This window comes from Zea mays, chromosome 1 (assembly GCF_902167145.1).
Source record: "Zea mays cultivar B73 chromosome 1, Zm-B73-REFERENCE-NAM-5.0, whole genome shotgun sequence".
Taxonomy (NCBI): domain Eukaryota; kingdom Viridiplantae; phylum Streptophyta; class Magnoliopsida; order Poales; family Poaceae; genus Zea; species Zea mays.
Window position 1 is genome coordinate 212,347,003 of NC_050096.1, and position 19,868 is coordinate 212,366,870.

Below are 19,868 nucleotides of genomic sequence, written 5' to 3' on the forward strand. Positions count from 1 at the left end.
CATTATTAGCAATAAGACATTTATAACTAGTGAAAGACGAACCTGTCGGTGAGGTGGATTCATCGTTTGGTTGCCATCGTTTTTCTTCTCCCTTTGAAAGGTTAGTACCACAAGCAACATAGGGAGTAGAAGTAGTACAATTGGCCACAAAATATTTTTCTTTAATCCTATTCCATAAATCATGAGCATCAACAATTAAATTATTACCATTACTCATGATGGCAAAATAAGCACCTCTAGAAAGAGAATCAACTAAGATGCTGCAAGCACGGTGATTGAGAGAAAAACATCTTAGTTCATCATTAGAGGGATTTTTACTAATATCAGATGGAAAAATACTTCTCCTAAAGATCTGTCTCAAATCAGGATCAACACTCATGAAAGCATTATAAATAGAGACAGACCAAGATTTGTAATTAGAGCCATCGCCTAAAAGAAGTTCTACAGTTACCTCTTGTGACGACATCGTTATCTCCGGACGGCTAAGCCCACACTGGAGAGGCCTAGCTCCGATACCAATTGAAAGTTCCCTTTGACCCGGGAACAGGATCTGGATGTCGCCTAGAGGGGGGGGTGAATAGGCGAATAAAACTTATTACTTTAAAACTTAAATTCTTACTCTACTCGAAGACTTAGTACGCAGTGGAATGAGAAGACTCTTCGAGTAGGTCGCAGCGGAATGGAAGATCCTGTCTCAATATGTCCTGCACTTCAAATCAAGCTTATAACACAGATAAGTATTGAAGTGCAGATATAAAAACGAGTAAGGCAGAGAGTCAGGATAGAACAGAGCACACAGACGCAAGGGTTTATCCCGAGGTTCGGCCAAGCCTGAAATGCTTGCCTAGTCCTCGTTGGAGTTAGCCACACCTGGGCTTGGAGTCTATTTCAACTCCTTCCTCCGTTTGCTCAGATCTGTCAATATGACAGATAGAGCCTTTCACTATTGAGTGGGGTTACAACAGAACCGCGGCTGCTTACAAACTTCTTGGCAGCACTCCGGCAGAGTAACGACACGCTCAAGACCTTGCTCTAGCTCTAAGCAGCACTTCTCCTCTCTCTAAAGGCTTATAGCTGTGCCTTCTACACAAACTATAGAGTTACACACACGAGGGAGAGTGAGAATTGATTCGAGTGATTTCTCTACTTGTTGGCTGCACTTCTATATTGCTTGAGGCGCCTAGGGGTCCCTTTTATAGGCACAAGGGGCCTAGGAGCCGTTGGGAGCAAACCAGGAAGGCAAATCTTGTCTTCTGTCGGGTGGCGCACCGGACAGTCCGGTGCACACCGGACACTGTCCGGTGCCCGATTTCTTTCCTTCTATGGCGAAGCCGACCGTTGGCAGTCTTGGAGCCGTTGGCGCACCGGACATGTCCGGTGCACACCGGACAGTCCGGTGCCCCCATTTGACCGTTGGCTCGTCCACGTGTCACGCGCGGGTTGCGCGGCCGACCGTTGCCCAAGCCGACCGTTGGCTCACCGGACAGTCCGGTGTACACCGGACAGTCCGGTGAATTATAGTCGATCGTCGCCAGACTTCTCCCGAGAGCGGCCTGTTTACTGGAGTTCAGCCTGGCGCACCGGACACTGTCCGGTGCACCACCGGACACTGTCCGGTGTGCCAGACTGAGCTGCCTTGGCTGTACATAGCCATGGCCCTTTGCACCTCTCTTCTTTTCTTCTTCTTTCTGTTTCTAACACTTAGACAAGTATATTAGTCCACAAAACCAATGTACTAAGTATAGAAACATACCTTCTCTTAACCATTAAATCTATAGCATTCCACATGCTTGAGCTTTGATGTTGGACTCATAAATCATCAAGTTGGCTTGACTTGATCTAGATTGACATTTCTTCGCTCCAACATCCTGCAAAGGTCACATAGAACATCTCCAAACATAGGAACAACCCAAACTAAAGATCAAGATGAACTTAGCTCTTTTGGGTTGCTTCCAGTTCTGGTTTTGACACTTGTTCTCCTTCTAGTGACCTTGATCTCCTTCTTAGAGCTTGATCTTGAGCCTTATGACTTACACCACATGACTGTAGCTTTTACCTTATTGGTTGTAAGTCACGTCCTTATGTAGTGATCCTTGATGTGTCGTAGCTGTTCTCAACTCGATCACCCTTGACTTTGCAAGCCTTCTTCTTCACCCTTGGCTTTGGGTTCCTCAGTCTCCTTGACCTTCTCCCGTGCACTTGGTACCTCGAAGCTCTTCTTGCCTCAGTCCTTGGCTTGATCAGTTGTCTCCGAGCTACTCACCCGAGTATCACTTTTGCAATGTCCATCATACTTGTGATGTCCATCATGTATCCATAATCCAGTTCTTGGACCATCACATTTGTTCACTTGTGTTGAACCCTGTCAGCTTTACACTAAGTACCTGTTCAACACTTAACACACTTGTTAGTCCTTTAATTGAGTTGTCATCCAAACACCAAAACCACAAGAGAGCTTTCAATCTCCCCCTTTTTGGTGATTGATGGCAACACAATTAAAGCTTACATTAGAATATGATTTAAAGCACAAACTTTGAAATCTAAGTTTATAGAATTGCTCCCCCTAAATATGTGCTTACTTCAAAATCATAATTTTGGCCTAATATGCCAATTTGCACATACTTAGGCAATTCGAAGCATTTCTAAACCTTAGCACTTTTTGGAATGCATTGTGTCAAGAATCAAACCATGATGTTATAACACACAAATGCACATAATCAGAGTTAAGCACCATTCAAATTAGTGGATATATCACAGGAATATCAACCTACCACTATTCACCATTAAGATACCAATTTAAACTCAGATACTAATTTAAAACAATCTTAAGCACCATAAACCATATGCATCATTATCAACATGACTGTCTATTTCAGAATGAACACAATAGATGCCAATTAATTCATAGCAACGGAAGCACTAGTCCATATGATGCAACACATATAATATTGCAAGAAGCATATGAATAACACACTAGCAAAGCTCAAACTAACACATCACCAAAGCTCAAACTAACACATCACCCCTTAGGATAAACTTTCCTCTCAGGTTGAGATAAGCTTTAATGCACATATTCTCCCCCTTTGACATCAAACACCAAAACCATATTCAAGCAAGAACATAGGATGATGTCAAGGGACAGCAGGGTGTTAAGGAGGAGAGACACATTATCAAAACTCCCCCTTACTTATTGAGCATATGCACTACCAACATTTAAGTAAGATACAAATACGCAAAAAGATTACTACTTCCTTTTGTACCTTTACCATGTTGTAGTGTACTTCCCATCTTGAGATACAAATACTCTCAAGAGCTTCTCCACACTTGTGCCTGATTCTTTATCCTAACCTTTTCTTGTTGCTAATACACCAACTTAGAACAAGTTATAGTATTGGGCACAAGAAGAAACTTCTATTCTAGTGATTACCAAAAGATATCAATTGAAGCACACTACCAAGGCTACCAATTGAAAAATCATCACTGTCATAGCTCCATGATATTTCAAGATAAGCATCTAGGATCACCAACTATTATAGAGCACGAGCAACCTTTAAATACGTAATTACTTACAACTTTAGATACCAATTACTAGACTTGTGGAGGTACCCAAGTTCTGATCGCTCCATTTCTTGCTCATCTTCCCTTTTCCACCTTGAGACTATATAGGATCACTCAAAAAAACAGTTAGTCTCAAAAGACACAAGTTATGTGTGCTCCCCCTAAAGTTGTGCATCAAGTATTTGAATGACTTGCACCTTGCACGTTCTAGCATCCTCAGAAGTAAAGGGGAAACATACTTTGGTCTAGGCATAATATATCAATTACAACAAGATACCAATTGAATAGATGAGATAATACAACTTATGACTAGTGGAAACAATGCATGCCTCATGATATATAACATTTAAAAACACCAAGGCACGCTTCACACATGATGATCATTGCAACACATATACTAATTGAAAAACAACAAGATCATACATATAAAGCACAATGTCTAAGCACACCATGATTAAGAAGTATTTTCTTAGGTACACCAAAGGAAACAACATTTTAAAGCATAAAGCACCTAAGCCAAGATACTACCAATTGAAAGGCAAGAACATAGCTATGATCACAATCAACGGAACTTCAAGATATTCAATGAAATTGCATAGTTCCATTCTCCATACCTTTGCCTTTTACCTGAATGCCATGAGATTCATTCTTTTAGGTATTGTGTAGTGAGAGCACATGTTGTCACCAATTTAGGGCACCTTTTGCTCATGCACCTCATAGCTCGAGAGGGTGCATTAGAGACACAACATGGATTTCTTGTTTTGGTATACACAGAGTATCAAGACAGAGTAATCATGTGAACATGGACTAAACAAAACTATCATGCTTGCACATAGGTTAATCATTAAAAAACATAGCATGACTTACAAAAAGATACATGTTTATCCACATACACTAAGAGAGTTAATCATGGTGGATATAACAAATGAAAGAGCTACCCATGAATGATTCAAAAGATATATCCTATAGTGCACTAGTCATGATTAAACAAACATCATTATGATTCATTTAGCACAGGCAATCATAAAGCATAACTACTCCAAGGACAGGTAGCACAACAAGCTAACTTAAGAGCAATACTAAATTGCAGTTATGTACTTAAAATACACGAGTACCGTCCTTTGGAGAGCACGTTGTAGATTCTCATCAAAGTCCTTTACTTGATTCACCAATAATGATTCAGGACCTATACACCTTATTTCACTTGAGATGAACATGGGATTAGTGTTTTATAATAAATCAACCTTGGGTCAATAAACACCAAAACAATTAAAAAGCTTAAGCATAGAGTTTGATATAACCGTCTTAAGCTCTCCCATGGTCTCCAGTCCATCTCAAGGCACCTGCATGATCTAGTTAGCACAGTTTGGTACCCACCTAGGGATGGGTCCCTGACATTCAACTAAAAGTGCCTTTGGTACCCAAATAGTCTTTGTGCTAGTTCTAGGTGATCTCGTTATAGATCTAGCACAAGTGTATGATTTGGGTCTCCTAAGCGAATAAGATTGAGACAAATTTACTTGCTTAGGAACCTCACCTTTATTACATACCTTAGATAGATGACCCTGCTCACCATACTTGTAGCAGAAACGTCGCTTAACCTGACATGACGCTTGCTGTTTGTCATTTTCCTTGGTGAGAGTCATCTTGGAGGATGCACATTCTTGATTCTTCATGACCGGACATGAAGTGATCATGTGGTCCTTATTGTTGCATCCAAAACAACTCCTTGTCCCTTCATTCTTGTCTTTGTACGGACAAGACGCGATGAGGTGGCCTAACTTCTTGCACTTGAAGCACCTCCTTTTTCCTTTTCCCTTTTTGTACTTGAATGACATGGAGAGATGATCAGTGCAAACAACATGACTAATTGAATTTTTACCTTTTTTCTTGTTCATGTTGATTTCTTCATTTATAGCTTTGGGAACATTCTTCTTATTGAGCTTAACACTTGCTGCAGTTTTTCCTTTCTCAAGCTTCTTCACCACGCGCCCGTGGATATCTTGAGAGAGTTGAGCTAAGCGTCTTCTCCTCAGTTGTCGTTGCTTCTTATTCCCACAGAACTTCTTTTGTGACCCTAAAACTTGTTGCTCAATCAATGATTGGCTTTCTTTTGAGCAACAGGGGTTAGCACATGATGATATACAATCTAAATGCGCACACGTGCGAGAATGAGGTTCACATGAATTTAAGTTTGAAATTACAACCTCATGAGCAACATTAAGCATGATATGGTCATCAACTAATTTACTATGAGAGTATGACAACATATCATACTTTTCACTAAGAGCAAGCTTTTCTAAATTCATTGTTTCTACTTGACTTCTAAGCATAGAATTTTCAGTTTTAAGTTGAGCAACATTAGATAGAGCGTCATCATTATTACTTTGCTCAATTAACATTGAATCATACCGTTGGACCAAGACATCATGAGAGCACCTCAGCTCCTCATGTTCTTTGGTCATCTTCTCCAGGCTGTCGTTGGTTTTGATGAGAGTCTCCTCTAGCCTGAGAAGCGTCTCGCCTTGTTCCTTGTTCCTACTCAACAACTTAACCAAGAGCACTTTGTCTTCTTTGTTGAGATTGGTGTAGAACCGACGAATCTCCTCTTCTTCCACATCACCGGTCTCATTTTCCCTGTCATTATTATTAGTGGAAGCAATACAGGAAAATGTACCTTGTGGTGATGAAGACTCATCCTCGCTATCATCCTCATATTCCTCCTCATCATCGCTTTCGTCTCCACTATCATTATTAGCAATAAGACATTTATAACTAGTGAAAGACGAACCTGTCGGTGAGGTGGATTCATCGTTTGGTTGCCATCGTTTTTCTTCTCCCTTTGAAAGGTTAGTACCACAAGCAACATAGGGAGTAGAAGTAGTACAATTGGCCACAAAATATTTTTCTTTAATCCTATTCCATAAATCATGAGCATCAACAATTAAATTATTACCATTACTCATGATGGCAAAATAAGCACCTCTAGAAAGAGAATCAACTAAGATGCTGCAAGCACGGTGATTGAGAGAAAAACATCTTAGTTCATCATTAGAGGGATTTTTACTAATATCAGATGGAAAAATACTTCTCCTAAAGATCTGTCTCAAATCAGGATCAACACTCATGAAAGCATTATAAATAGAGACAGACCAAGATTTGTAATTAGAGCCATCGCCTAAAAGAAGTTCTACAGTTACCTCTTGTGACGACATCGTTATCTCCGGACGGCTAAGCCCACACTGGAGAGGCCTAGCTCCGATACCAATTGAAAGTTCCCTTTGACCCGGGAACAGGATCTGGATGTCGCCTAGAGGGGGGGGTGAATAGGCGAATAAAACTTATTACTTTAAAACTTAAATTCTTACTCTACTCGAAGACTTAGTACGCAGTGGAATGAGAAGACTCTTCGAGTAGGTCGCAGCGGAATGGAAGATCCTGTCTCAATATGTCCTGCACTTCAAATCAAGCTTATAACACAGATAAGTATTGAAGTGCAGATATAAAAACGAGTAAGGCAGAGAGTCAGGATAGAACAGAGCACACAGACGCAAGGGTTTATCCCGAGGTTCGGCCAAGCCTGAAATGCTTGCCTAGTCCTCGTTGGAGTTAGCCACACCTGGGCTTGGAGTCTATTTCAACTCCTTCCTCCGTTTGCTCAGATCTGTCAATATGACAGATAGAGCCTTTCACTATTGAGTGGGGTTACAACAGAACCGCGGCTGCTTACAAACTTCTTGGCAGCACTCCGGCAGAGTAACGACACGCTCAAGACCTTGCTCTAGCTCTAAGCAGCACTTCTCCTCTCTCTAAAGGCTTATAGCTGTGCCTTCTACACAAACTATAGAGTTACACACACGAGGGAGAGTGAGAATTGATTCGAGTGATTTCTCTACTTGTTGGCTGCACTTCTATATTGCTTGAGGCGCCTAGGGGTCCCTTTTATAGGCACAAGGGGCCTAGGAGCCGTTGGGAGCAAACCAGGAAGGCAAATCTTGTCTTCTGTCGGGTGGCGCACCGGACAGTCCGGTGCACACCGGACACTGTCCGGTGCCCGATTTCTTTCCTTCTATGGCGAAGCCGACCGTTGGCAGTCTTGGAGCCGTTGGCGCACCGGACATGTCCGGTGCACACCGGACAGTCCGGTGCCCCCATTTGACCGTTGGCTCGTCCACGTGTCACGCGCGGGTTGCGCGGCCGACCGTTGCCCAAGCCGACCGTTGGCTCACCGGACAGTCCGGTGTACACCGGACAGTCCGGTGAATTATAGTCGATCGTCGCCAGACTTCTCCCGAGAGCGGCCTGTTTACTGGAGTTCAGCCTGGCGCACCGGACACTGTCCGGTGCACCACCGGACACTGTCCGGTGTGCCAGACTGAGCTGCCTTGGCTGTACATAGCCATGGCCCTTTGCACCTCTCTTCTTTTCTTCTTCTTTCTGTTTCTAACACTTAGACAAGTATATTAGTCCACAAAACCAATGTACTAAGTATAGAAACATACCTTCTCTTAACCATTAAATCTATAGCATTCCACATGCTTGAGCTTTGATGTTGGACTCATAAATCATCAAGTTGGCTTGACTTGATCTAGATTGACATTTCTTCGCTCCAACATCCTGCAAAGGTCACATAGAACATCTCCAAACATAGGAACAACCCAAACTAAAGATCAAGATGAACTTAGCTCTTTTGGGTTGCTTCCAGTTCTGGTTTTGACACTTGTTCTCCTTCTAGTGACCTTGATCTCCTTCTTAGAGCTTGATCTTGAGCCTTATGACTTACACCACATGACTGTAGCTTTTACCTTATTGGTTGTAAGTCACGTCCTTATGTAGTGATCCTTGATGTGTCGTAGCTGTTCTCAACTCGATCACCCTTGACTTTGCAAGCCTTCTTCTTCACCCTTGGCTTTGGGTTCCTCAGTCTCCTTGACCTTCTCCCGTGCACTTGGTACCTCGAAGCTCTTCTTGCCTCAGTCCTTGGCTTGATCAGTTGTCTCCGAGCTACTCACCCGAGTATCACTTTTGCAATGTCCATCATACTTGTGATGTCCATCATGTATCCATAATCCAGTTCTTGGACCATCACATTTGTTCACTTGTGTTGAACCCTGTCAGCTTTACACTAAGTACCTGTTCAACACTTAACACACTTGTTAGTCCTTTAATTGAGTTGTCATCCAAACACCAAAACCACAAGAGAGCTTTCACTTTTTCAACCAAATGAACCTGAGAGCTTCCTTGCAAACTGTGTTTGGGAACAAACCGTGAACACACCAGACGCAGAATAGCCCATACGCCGGTAAGTCATGCATGGAGTACTGGTACCAAACATGCATTCTGAAGTTTGTCTTCGTAGCTCGGTCATACGTCCATACCCCTTCCTCCCAGGCACGTACCAATTCATCGATCAAAGGCTCCATGTACACGCCCATTTTATTCCCCGGGTGTCCGGGAATTATCAACGATACGAATATATTCTGCCTTTGAAAGCACACACCAGGGGGGAGATTGATTGGGATAACAAACACGGGCCAACGTGTGTATGGGGCAGCGCTCATTCCATAGGGATTGAACCCATCTGTGGCCAGCGCAACACGTACATTATGAGCCTCTTCGACTTTCTCACGGTGAATAGCATCAAAGTGTTTCCGTGCTTCACTATCAGATGTGTGCACCATCTTATCAGGATTGTATCATTTTTCATTTTTGTGCCATGTCATCTGTTTCGTGGATTCCTCTGTCATGTACAGACGCTGGATCCTCGGAATGAACGAAAGGTGCCGTAGGATTGTCAAGGGGATGCCGAGCTGCCTCTTCTGTCCACCACCAGAGTCTACCTCCATGAACCTAGACGATTTACACTTGGGACAGTACTTTGCCTCCGCGTATTCTTTTCTAAATAGCACGCAGCCCTTCAGACAAGCATGAATCTGCTCATACGTCATCTTGAGTGCACGAAAGAGTTTCCGTGCCTCGTACATGCTCTTTGGCAGAACGTGATCATCCGGAAGCAGGCTCTCAATAACCGTCAACAAGCCATCGAATGCGTCTCTACTCATGCTGTACTGCGACTTGAATGCCATTACACGCCCAATGGCATCCAGTTGAGAAACCTTTGTCTGGCCGTGAAGGGGCTTCTGTGCCGCGTCAAACATGTCGTAGAATGCCTTTGCAGTCGGCTCTGGCTCATCATCCATACATCCTCCTGTGTACTGTGCCTCCTGATAGTCGTTCAACATATCCGCTACCCCCGCATCCGCGTCATAATCCTCGACACGTTGTCTCAGCACTTCCTCTCTCGTACGATGCGCTTCACCATGAAAGATCCACCGAGTATAGCCCGACGTAAATCCATTCTTCCAAATATGTTCTAACATGGTCTTCTTTTCCGGTTGGCACATTTGCTGCACGGGCATGGGACTAGACTCGCTCCTTTAGCAGCTTCGCTATATGCTCGTTCCACAAAATCATCGGTCTTTCTAATCCATTCAGGGGTGACATCGTTCCTTCCTCTATGGCTCGTGTACATCCACTCACAGTTCTCCATCCTGTAACAGAAGCCTAGCAATAGAAAATTTCGGCAGCACCTCCCCTGCACAGGGAGGTTTCGAAATACTGCAAATAAAACTATCAGCACGATGGCTGACATACACACATAATTCAACGGCACGATGGCCGACAATCACACACACACACACACACACACACACACACACACACACACATATATATATATATATATATGTATTAAATCCATGAGACTATAGTACGCATAATTTAACGGCACAATTTACATATTTCATTCACAAATTTTCAACGAGACTATAGCCTAACTTACATGATTTACATATCCTATCATTCACAAATTTACATGATTTATACATTCTATCATCTAATCAATAATAAATAAAAATTGACACATAATAAATTCATACCTAGATAGTGAAGATCGTCGAGGTTGGGCGTGGGTCGCGTGGGGGCGACGATGGTACGCGTGGCGTGGCCGGGCGGCGGTGGCGGCGCGCGAGGAGGCGGCCTCCGGCGGCGGTGGTGCGCGTGGGGCCGGCGATGGTGCGTGTGGCGGGGCCAGGCGACGGTGGTGCGCGTGGGGGCGGCGGGGCGTGGGGGCGACGCTGGTGTCGCGGGGAGGCGCGGCGGGAGGGGCCTCGATGGCGAGGAGCGGCGGCGGGTGCGGCCGAGCGCGGGGAGCGGCGGCGTCGACGGCGGGGAGCGGCGACGACGAGTGAGTGAGTGAGTGAGAAGGAGAAGGAGAAGGGCCTCGAGTACGTTATGTTTTAGTTCTTTGCCGAGTGCCAGATCGCGGGCACTCGATAAAGGCTTTTTTAATTTAAACATAGTCTTTACCGAGTGCTAGATCGCCGGCACTCGGCAAACAGGTCTTTGCCGAGTGTCTACTGATAGACACTCGACAAAGTATGTATTTAGGATCTTTGTCGAGTGCCCCACGTTAGACACTCGGCAAAGCATATTTCTATTTTTTTCTTTTCTCTTACCAAACTTTTTGTGGTGTGTTCCTACACTATGTAGACCTACATGTACCATTTTGGTACAATTATAACAGTGTTTTCAATAGCTAGTAGATTTAGTTCGTTTGATGGATTTTTCTTGGATAATTTAGATTTGAACTGCAAGTCACTCGAAACTTGGAAAACCGTGCATGAAAAAATGATATTCATGCTATTTATCACAAGTTACCACCGATTTCAGGAGCGGACCGGAAACTTCGAGCAACATGCTCACTAAACATGGTCGTGAACTTGCCATCCACATGTTTAAAATTTGTATAAAACACAAACAAAGTCAAAAATCATTAAACTTGTCCACGTGTCATGATATCATATATAGAGGTTGTGATAAAAATTTGAGAAAGTTTCGAGAAAGCTGTGACACACTATGTGTAGAAACCTAAGAGATCCACACATGAAATCATAGAGATCCACACATGATCTCTTAGGTTTCTACACATAGTGTGTCACAAATTTCTCGAAACTTTCTCAAATTTTTATCACAGCCTCTATATATGATATCACGACACATGGACAAGTTTCATGATTTTCTGACTTTGTGTTTTATACAATTTTTAAACATATGGATGACAAGTTCACGACCATGTTTAGTGAGCATGTTGCTCGAAGTTTCTGGTCTGCTCCTGAAATCGGTCGTAACTTGTGCTAAGTAGCATGGATATCATTTTTGCATGCACGGTTTTTCAAGTTTCGAGTGACCTGCAGTTCAAATCTGAATTTTCCGAAGAAATTCAAATAAACGAACTAAATCTACTACCTATTGAAAACTCTATTATAATTGTCCCAAAATGGTACATGTAAGTCTATATAGTGTAGGAACATACCACGAAAAGTTTGGTTGCCAAAATTAAAAAAATGCTTTGCCGAGTGTCCAAAGAAGACACTCGGTAAAGAGATCTTTGCCGAGTGCCAGATATTTGGCACTCGACAAAGAAACCTCTTTGCCGAGTGCCGGCCTTCGGCCCTCGACAAAGGCTGACGGCCGTCAGCTTTAGACGGCCGCTGATGGCCCTTTGCCGAGCGCCACCTTTGCCGAGTGTTCGCCACTCGGTAAATATGTCTTTACCGAGTGTGTTTCTGTGCCGAGTGTCCTACACTCGGTAAACGAGCTCGTTACCGAGAGCAGGACTTTGCTGAGTGCGGCTCTCGGCAAAGGCTTCTTTGCCGAGTGCCCGAGAAAAAGCACTCGGCAAAGCGCCTGGCACTCGGCAAAGGCCCAGATTCCGGTAGTGCTTCCAACATGTCTTGGATTGTGACCAAATAGAAACTCCAGAGCGAATGACCCAACGCTGAACGAAAAGCTGCGTTGTACCAAAACTCTACCGCTAATAGCCACTTACTTACTCCATGCATGGACAGGGACAAGAGCAGGAGTGATAATGGATCACGACCTAAATATTTTTTCTATGTAAAACCATTTTGTATCAAAAACTCTACTGCTATAAGTCTTTCTATGTAAAATCATTTTTTGTAAGTCATGTAGGAGAACATACACGCGCGTCTTCCTATTTGCAACTCACCATAATGATATCATCGACATAAACCAGCATAAATATGCTCACATCTCCACGTTTGTAGAAAAGGACAATAATGTATCATCTTTTGAGCTTTCAAAATCCAGACCATAGAGTTTCTTACTAAAGCGTGAGTACCAAGTTCTTCGCGCATGTTTGAGACCATAGAGCACCTTGTCCAGCTTGCATATATAACTCGAATGATTTTGATACCACATATGATGGATATTGCTCCATATATACCTCCCTTCTTAAGTATCCCATGAAGAAAAGTGTTCTACATGTCTAGTTGTCATAATGTCCAACCTCTATAGACAACAATTGATGGTATAACTCTAATAGTTGTTTGCTTAAATTACCGTGCTAAACGTGTGTTCATAATATATACCATACCGATATTTAAAATAGTTGGCAACTAGTCAAGCTTTGTATTTGTCAATACTATGGTCTTACTTTATTTTAATTTTGTATACCAATTTATAGTAATACCTTTTGTGAAAGAACAATAGGCCATGTCCAATTTTTATGACCAGTCCATACTTAGTATCCATCATTTCCTTCCAGTTATTGTCCTGTAGGGCTTCTTAAAGATCATGAGGGTCGCCTACAGATATGTGAAAAACCATATCTAACAGTATCATCTATAAACACATTTTCTTTATGAATACCACTATGAATGAAAGTCTAATGGTGATGTTGATCATGCAAATTAGATGATGGTGAACCTTCAGACAGTAGCAAGTCTGCTCCAATCATAGACAAGCCGATCGAATCACACTCATGTTTCATGCTAGGAGATACATACTATCTCCTAGCATGTTGAGGGGCAACCATAATACATATTATCTTCGATAGAATCATACTCATGATTCATGCTAGGAGATACATGATCCAACACCATATGATCTATTTCTTCTTGCAAAATAGCCAGACTAACATCATGCACAGTATAAGTTCTAGGCATATTCAACCCCTAGTTATTGTCTCAGAAATCGAGAAGGGAAACAAGCTGGGAAGAGAAGAATTTCACATTGCAAGCGGTCTCCTGCATTAGAATGTAGGGTAGAAAATAGAAAGACCTATTCATTAAAGAGCATGTCTCGAGAGGTATAGATACATATAGTAGATGAATCAAGGGAATTTAAATCTTTATGCTTTATGTTGTAGCCAAGGAAAGTATACTGTTAAGATCAGAATGAACCTTATAGGAGTTGTATGGGCATAAAGCCAGCAAGTATAGCCAAAGGTACACAAGGCTAATATAGTCAAGTTGTTGATGTGTGAGACGTTCAAGGAAGTGAACTATTGGAGGAGTCGACTAAAAGTACGATTAATAAGGTAGACATGATGGTAAAATCTTTGATCTAGAATTTAAGTGGTATGGATGCGAGGGTGAGAATGGCAAGCACAACTTCAAATATAGGGTGATGCTTATGCTTGGCTGAGCCATTTCATTCATGAGCATAGGAACATGAGACATGGTGGGATATGGATACTTGCACAAAAAAAGGAATTAAGTTTCTGATATTCACCTCCCAGTCAGTTTGCATGGTAAAAAAATTCCTATCAATTTGGTTCTCAACTAGGGCCTAAAATTCTCAAAATATCTGTTGGGGACCATTATCGTCGACGATCCTCAGAATATGTTATTACCAAATTAAAAGGTGTGTTTCAGGTACTGTGCAAAGCAGCAGCGAAGCTATCCTTCGTCAAAAGTGGCTCAATGAACCAGGTGGAGAAGCTATGGAGCTTCGTCTGCGTAGAGCGTGCCGAAGGAGGAAGCTTTGGCTCTGAATGCATCGACTTACGAAGCATGGGAGAAGAAGACTCAGAAGGCTTGTCCAGCGTGGGAATAAAAAGGAGAAAATACAATTTTGCCCTTGTGGGATTTGTAAATCATGTGCAAGGCTCATGGATATGTTTGTAATTTTATATGATATGTTTGTAAATCATGGATATGTTTTGTAAATCAGGTGGACTAGAGGAGAGGGAGGGTGGACATAGTGACTTGCATCTTGATCATGGTAGAGTGGTCATGGTAGAGGGAAAGGGGTAGGTCAATTCTGGAGTGCGGCCACGGTGGCTTGAGTGTCGGCCATGGTAGGGGAAAGGGGTAGCCCAATTCTAGGGCCGGCATCAGGGAAGGCCGACATGTGCACGTCAGGAGGTAGTGTTAGAGGTATGAACGGAAAAAATTGAACATGTTAGTATGATGAGTTGTGTAATTGCTGGGAATTGTGGATAATTTCCACTTAACTACGGCCCTGTTTATTTACCCCTAGATTATAAAATCCAGCTTAAAAAAGTTGAGATGTAAACAAACAACATATATTATTAGGTGGATTATGTTATCTAGAAATCTGGATGATAATAATTTATAAGTCGGTTAATAGGTGTTTACATAATCGATAAGCTGGATTATATAATCCTGGAACACGGCTTTTGCGAGAGCGTATTAAAACAGGATTCCGTGAAGCACACTATCTGAGGAGCTCCACCAAAAGCTGAATCTAGCCCGCACTCTTTTTTGGAGGATTCAAATTTGGTGTCACTGGAGCATTCGGCATTTTGTTTCATGGCGTGAAGCTATTTTTACTAATTACAGAAGCTGTTTCAAATAGACCTTTAAATGATGGCTGAGTATAAAAGGAGGCAATTTTTTTATCTCGCCGATGGAGCCAGGTCGCGTCGCGCCGCGGCCGTGCTGCGCTCTCGACGCGATCTAGCGGCGATGTGCACAGTACAGTTTTGCCATGCCATTGGTTAAGCCTGCATACAACACACCAGCGTACTGCCCTGCACAAGATCTCCTCGGCTCGGCCTCTCCTGATGGAACGTTCAGCTTGAACAGCGGAGCGTGGGGGCATCCCGGGGATGGGCGCCGCGGCCGAGAAATTTTGCAACCTGGCGAATCTGCCCTGTCGCATACTACCATCCACCCCCAGGCGCCAAGAACGCCTCCGAGTTTCAGGCTTGCAGCTCAGCTCTGTGTTGAATTGGAACGGGCGGAGTTTCTGGGTTCCAGACTTCCAGTACAAGGCGATCAATTGGTAGGGCGAATTACTTGCAGGCCCAGATGCATGGCCCATCTATCTGGTTCTCTATCGGTTGCTTTTACTTGCACAATAGTGGCAGACAAACTACAAGTCAGATCCGATCCTATCCATCCATCCATCTCGCAGCGCGATGCAAATATGCAATCGTCTGTGGAACTCGAAAAAAAACAGAGGTCCGGCCTCGCACGAGGTTAAGGGAAAAAAAACGAAGCGTTTGGAACTTTGGTTGGCATTCGCAGCATGCTGTGCTGCCACCGTATGTTTTTATTTTTGCTTTGTTTGTCTTCTTTGAGAAACGTGAGGGAGCCGCGTGTCCGCTCGTTATAAAACCCCCCGGCGACCCAAACTACCACGAGCTCAAGCCTCAAGCAAGCAGAGCGCCGTGACATCACGAAACATATAGAGCTAGCTGCTCTGCCTCTGCTTCACCAATCACCTCGCGGAGGGGAAGGTTTCCCCCTTTGACACAGCCGAGCTCCCCTCCATCAGCAGCCAGCTCCTCGTCGCAAAGCAAGAAGATGATGCTCGCGTACATGGACCGCGCGACGGCGGCCGCCGAGCCAGAGGACGCCGGCCGCGAGCCCGCCACCACGGCGGGCGGGTGCGCGGCGGCGGCGGCGACGGATTTCGGCGGGCTGGCGAGCGCCATGCCCGCGGCCGTGGTCCGCCCGGCGAGCGCGGACGACGTGGCCAGCGCCATCCGCGCGGCGGCGCTGACGCCGCACCTCACCGTGGCCGCCCGCGGGAACGGGCACTCGGTGGCCGGCCAGGCCATGGCCGAGGGCGGGCTGGTCCTCGACATGCGCTCGCTCGCGGCGCCGTCCCGGCGCGCGCAGATGCAGCTCGTCGTGCAGTGCCCCGACGGCGGCGGCGGCCGCCGCTGCTTCGCCGACGTCCCCGGCGGCGCGCTCTGGGAGGAGGTGCTCCACTGGGCCGTCGACAACCACGGGCTCGCCCCGGCGTCCTGGACGGACTACCTCCGCCTCACCGTGGGCGGCACGCTCTCCAATGGCGGCGTCAGCGGCCAGTCCTTCCGCTACGGGCCCCAGGTGTCCAACGTGGCCGAGCTCGAGGTGGTCACCGGCGACGGCGAGCGCCGCGTCTGCTCGCCCTCCTCCCACCCGGACCTCTTCTTCGCCGTGCTCGGCGGGCTCGGCCAGTTCGGCGTCATCACGCGCGCCCGCATCCCGCTCCACAGGGCGCCCCAGGCGGTGAGCGCGCGGACATCGGGTCGGGGCGAAAGCTAAAGCTTGCTTTTTGCTTGGGCACTACTAACTGACTGACGTTGCCATTCAGGTGCGGTGGACGCGCGTGGTGTACGCGAGCATCGCGGACTACACGGCGGACGCGGAGTGGCTGGTGACGCGGCCCCCCGACGCGGCGTTCGACTACGTGGAGGGCTTCGCGTTCGTGAACAGCGACGACCCCGTGAACGGCTGGCCGTCCGTGCCCATCCCCGGCGGCGCCCGCTTCGACCCGTCCCTCCTCCCCGCCGGCGCCGGCCCCGTCCTCTACTGCCTGGAGGTGGCCCTGTACCAGTACGCGCACCGGCCCGACGACGTCGACGACGACGATGAGGAGGACCAGGTAGGTAGCAGTAATTGCCAACCTCTCCCCCCGCTGAGACTTGGCGCATTCCCGTACTTGACCCCCTCGCCCGCTCTGGCGTGTACTTTTCCGCGGGCAGGGCATGTCTGACTCGCCTCGTCGTGTATCTCCCGCTGGATTCGGTGACGGGGGGGCTGCGTCCTGCCAAACCAAACCACCCTAGACTAGACAGACCCCCAGGGGCAGGGGTCGCGCCATTGGCCGCACGCGGGGACCGGCGCCAGTGAGTGCGCCGCGCCGCACGGCCGCGCCCCGATCTCGCTCGCTCGCTCGCTGGTGATCGAATCGGCGCGTACAATGCGGCATGGCCCCGAGCCCCACACCCGCAGTGGCCGTGACGCGATTGCGCTGCCTCCGGTCCGGCCCATGACCCAGCGGATCGCGTCGCGTCTTTTGGCAACGCCCGCGTCATCATATCGCGCTCTTTGTCGTCCCCACGGAGCACAGCGCAGCGCAGCGCAGCGCAGCCAACCTTTTCTCCGCCACGCACGCTTCGGCGGCATTCATTATTTGGATTTTGTTCCTACCGGTCGATCCGCGTCCGTCCGTGCACTGCAGGCGCTACCGTCATGCTGACCAACCCATTGCCATTGGTTTTGTTTCTTCTCTCTCTCTCTCGCTCTCGTTGGTTATGGTTCGTGCGTGCCTGCAGGCGGCGGTGACCGTGAGCCGGATGATGGCGCCGCTCAAGCACGTGCGGGGCCTGGAGTTCGCGGCGGACGTCGGGTACGTGGACTTCCTGTCCCGCGTGAACCGGGTGGAGGAGGAGGCCCGGCGCAACGGCAGCTGGGACGCGCCGCACCCGTGGCTCAACCTCTTCGTCTCCGCGCGCGACATCGCCGACTTCGACCGCGCCGTCATCAAGGGCATGCTCGCCGACGGCATCGACGGGCCCATGCTCGTCTACCCTATGCTCAAGAGCAAGTGAGTTGCCCTCCGCTCCGCTCCGCTCCTTCGCCCTGCGTGCAGTAGTACAGTACAGGAGTGGCTGAGTGGTGGTACTGCCATTCAGTGTGCAGTTGCCGTTTGCGGCCCGCCAAGCTAGCTAGGGGCCGGGACGCATGTGAGCCGCCCTGCCTTCTCTCTGCTCGTCGTGTCACTGACGCCTGGTCCTCCGGGACAGTTGCTGAGCCGGCCCGTACGTACCTGTAAGACGACGGTCCCGAGCCTCCACCGCCGCTTCTGTTTTGGATTTAGCCGTGTCACACAGATCTTACGGAGGAGGAGGAGTACTATGATTGACAAATTATTGCTTCGCCCGACCCGAGGCTAGCGCACAGTCCATGTCATGTGGGCCTGGCTGTGTGGTTTCCGTCCTGATGCTGATGCCTGAAGGGACCTGCGTGCGTGTGCGTGCGTGCAGGTGGGACCCCAACACGTCGGTGGCGCTGCCGGAGGGCGAGGTCTTCTACCTGGTGGCGCTGCTGCGGTTCTGCCGGAGCGGCGGGCCGGCGGTGGACGAGCTGGTGGCGCAGAACGGCGCCATCCTCCGCGCCTGCCGCGCCAACGGCTACGACTACAAGGCCTACTTCCCGAGCTACCGCGGCGAGGCCGACTGGGCGCGCCACTTCGGCGCCGCCAGGTGGAGGCGCTTCGTGGACCGCAAGGCCCGGTACGACCCGCTGGCGATCCTCGCGCCGGGCCAGAAGATCTTCCCTCGGGTCCCGGCGTCCGTCGCCGTGTAGAGCAAGGGGGGAGGACCAGCCAGCTGCCAGCCAAGACAGGAGGAGGAGGAGGAGGGGAGGCTGATGGATCGCCGCTGCTGTTGCCGGTAATGATGGCGATTACGCTGCTGATCCTGGTGATGATGATGGACGATCGAGGAAGCCGCAGGGCCGGGCAATGATGGCGATAGGGCCACCGTTAGGTGTGCATCCGGGGGCGCAAATTAAAGGGATTGCTGTGTGGAGATCTGCACGAGTTTTTGCTCCATGCATGCTTGCCGTTCGTGTCCGCGTGTCCCTCTCCCCCTTGTTATTATTCCTTCGCCCGCCGAGGCCGAGCGAGCGGGTGGTGGCGACGCTGGATTTGTCTGCTCTGCTTTGCTCCGCCGCCGTGGCCACCCCGGTGGCGTGCGCCCGCAAGCTGTTCCTTCCGCGCGCTTCTGTTCCGTTTCGTTCCGTTCCTCCGTGGTAGCTTCCCCCCCTCGCCGTCCTGGTCCCCCCCGCCCGGCACCCCACGTGGCACACCAGCCCGATCCAAACGCCGCGACCGCGACGCGCGGGGCCGTTGGTTCGCGTTCCCGTTCCGTAGTAGCTTGGCCGCAGTACACGACGACCGCGAACAAAGCGCGGCCAAAACCGACGGGTCTCGCCGCCGCCGCCGCGGACGCGCCCACGGGACAGGAGGAATATCACTCTGGGGCCATCCGCGCGGGACCAGAGAACTGGTCGGGTCGATCGATATCGGCACTGTGCTGGCTGGCGACGGGGACCGAGCGGCAGGGACGTGACGGTTGTTGCCGCCCGAGCGCGACGGCGACCGTCGTTCGTCTCTGGGCCGGGGCGGCGCGGGCGGCGTTTTCGTTTGGAAATTTTGTGGACTTCTACTTGTATATATAAAAAAAACGATCGGTACGTATA

At 47.8% G+C, this 19,868-nt stretch overlaps 1 protein-coding gene across 2 annotated transcripts; it reads left to right on the forward strand.

Annotated features, from left to right (window-relative positions):
- The first annotated feature begins 15,954 nt into the window (after nt 1-15,954).
- Nucleotides 15,955-19,304, forward strand: LOC100280446 (cytokinin dehydrogenase 10). 2 transcript variants are annotated; one of them, NM_001153366.2, is made up of 4 exons: nt 16,038-16,889; nt 16,975-17,265; nt 17,939-18,210; nt 18,650-19,249. In NM_001153366.2, the coding sequence occupies exons 1-4, from the start codon at nt 16,197-16,199 to the stop codon at nt 18,969-18,971; spliced, it is 1,578 nt and encodes a 525-aa protein (NP_001146838.1). In that variant the 5' UTR covers nt 16,038-16,196; the 3' UTR covers nt 18,972-19,249. The 2 variants fall into 2 exon arrangements, with proteins under 2 accessions (XP_020406103.1, NP_001146838.1); XM_020550514.3 differs by lacking the exon at nt 17,939-18,210 and having other exon boundaries at nt 15,955-16,889; nt 18,650-19,304.
- The last annotated feature ends 564 nt before the right edge of the window (nt 19,305-19,868 follow it).

What these genes read in the sequence shown, in the direction of transcription:
- LOC100280446 (NM_001153366.2), top strand. Translation starts at nt 16,197, where the DNA reads ATGATGCTCGCGTACATGGACCGCGCGACGGCGGCCGCCGAGCCAGAG. An exon ending in ACGACGATGAGGAGGACCAG is followed by an intron (nt 17,266 to 17,938) that starts GTAGGTAGCAGT and finishes GCGTGCCTGCAG; the next exon opens with GCGGCGGTGACCGTGAGCCG. An exon ending in TACCCTATGCTCAAGAGCAA is followed by an intron (nt 18,211 to 18,649) that starts GTGAGTTGCCCT and finishes GCGTGCGTGCAG; the next exon opens with GTGGGACCCCAACACGTCGG.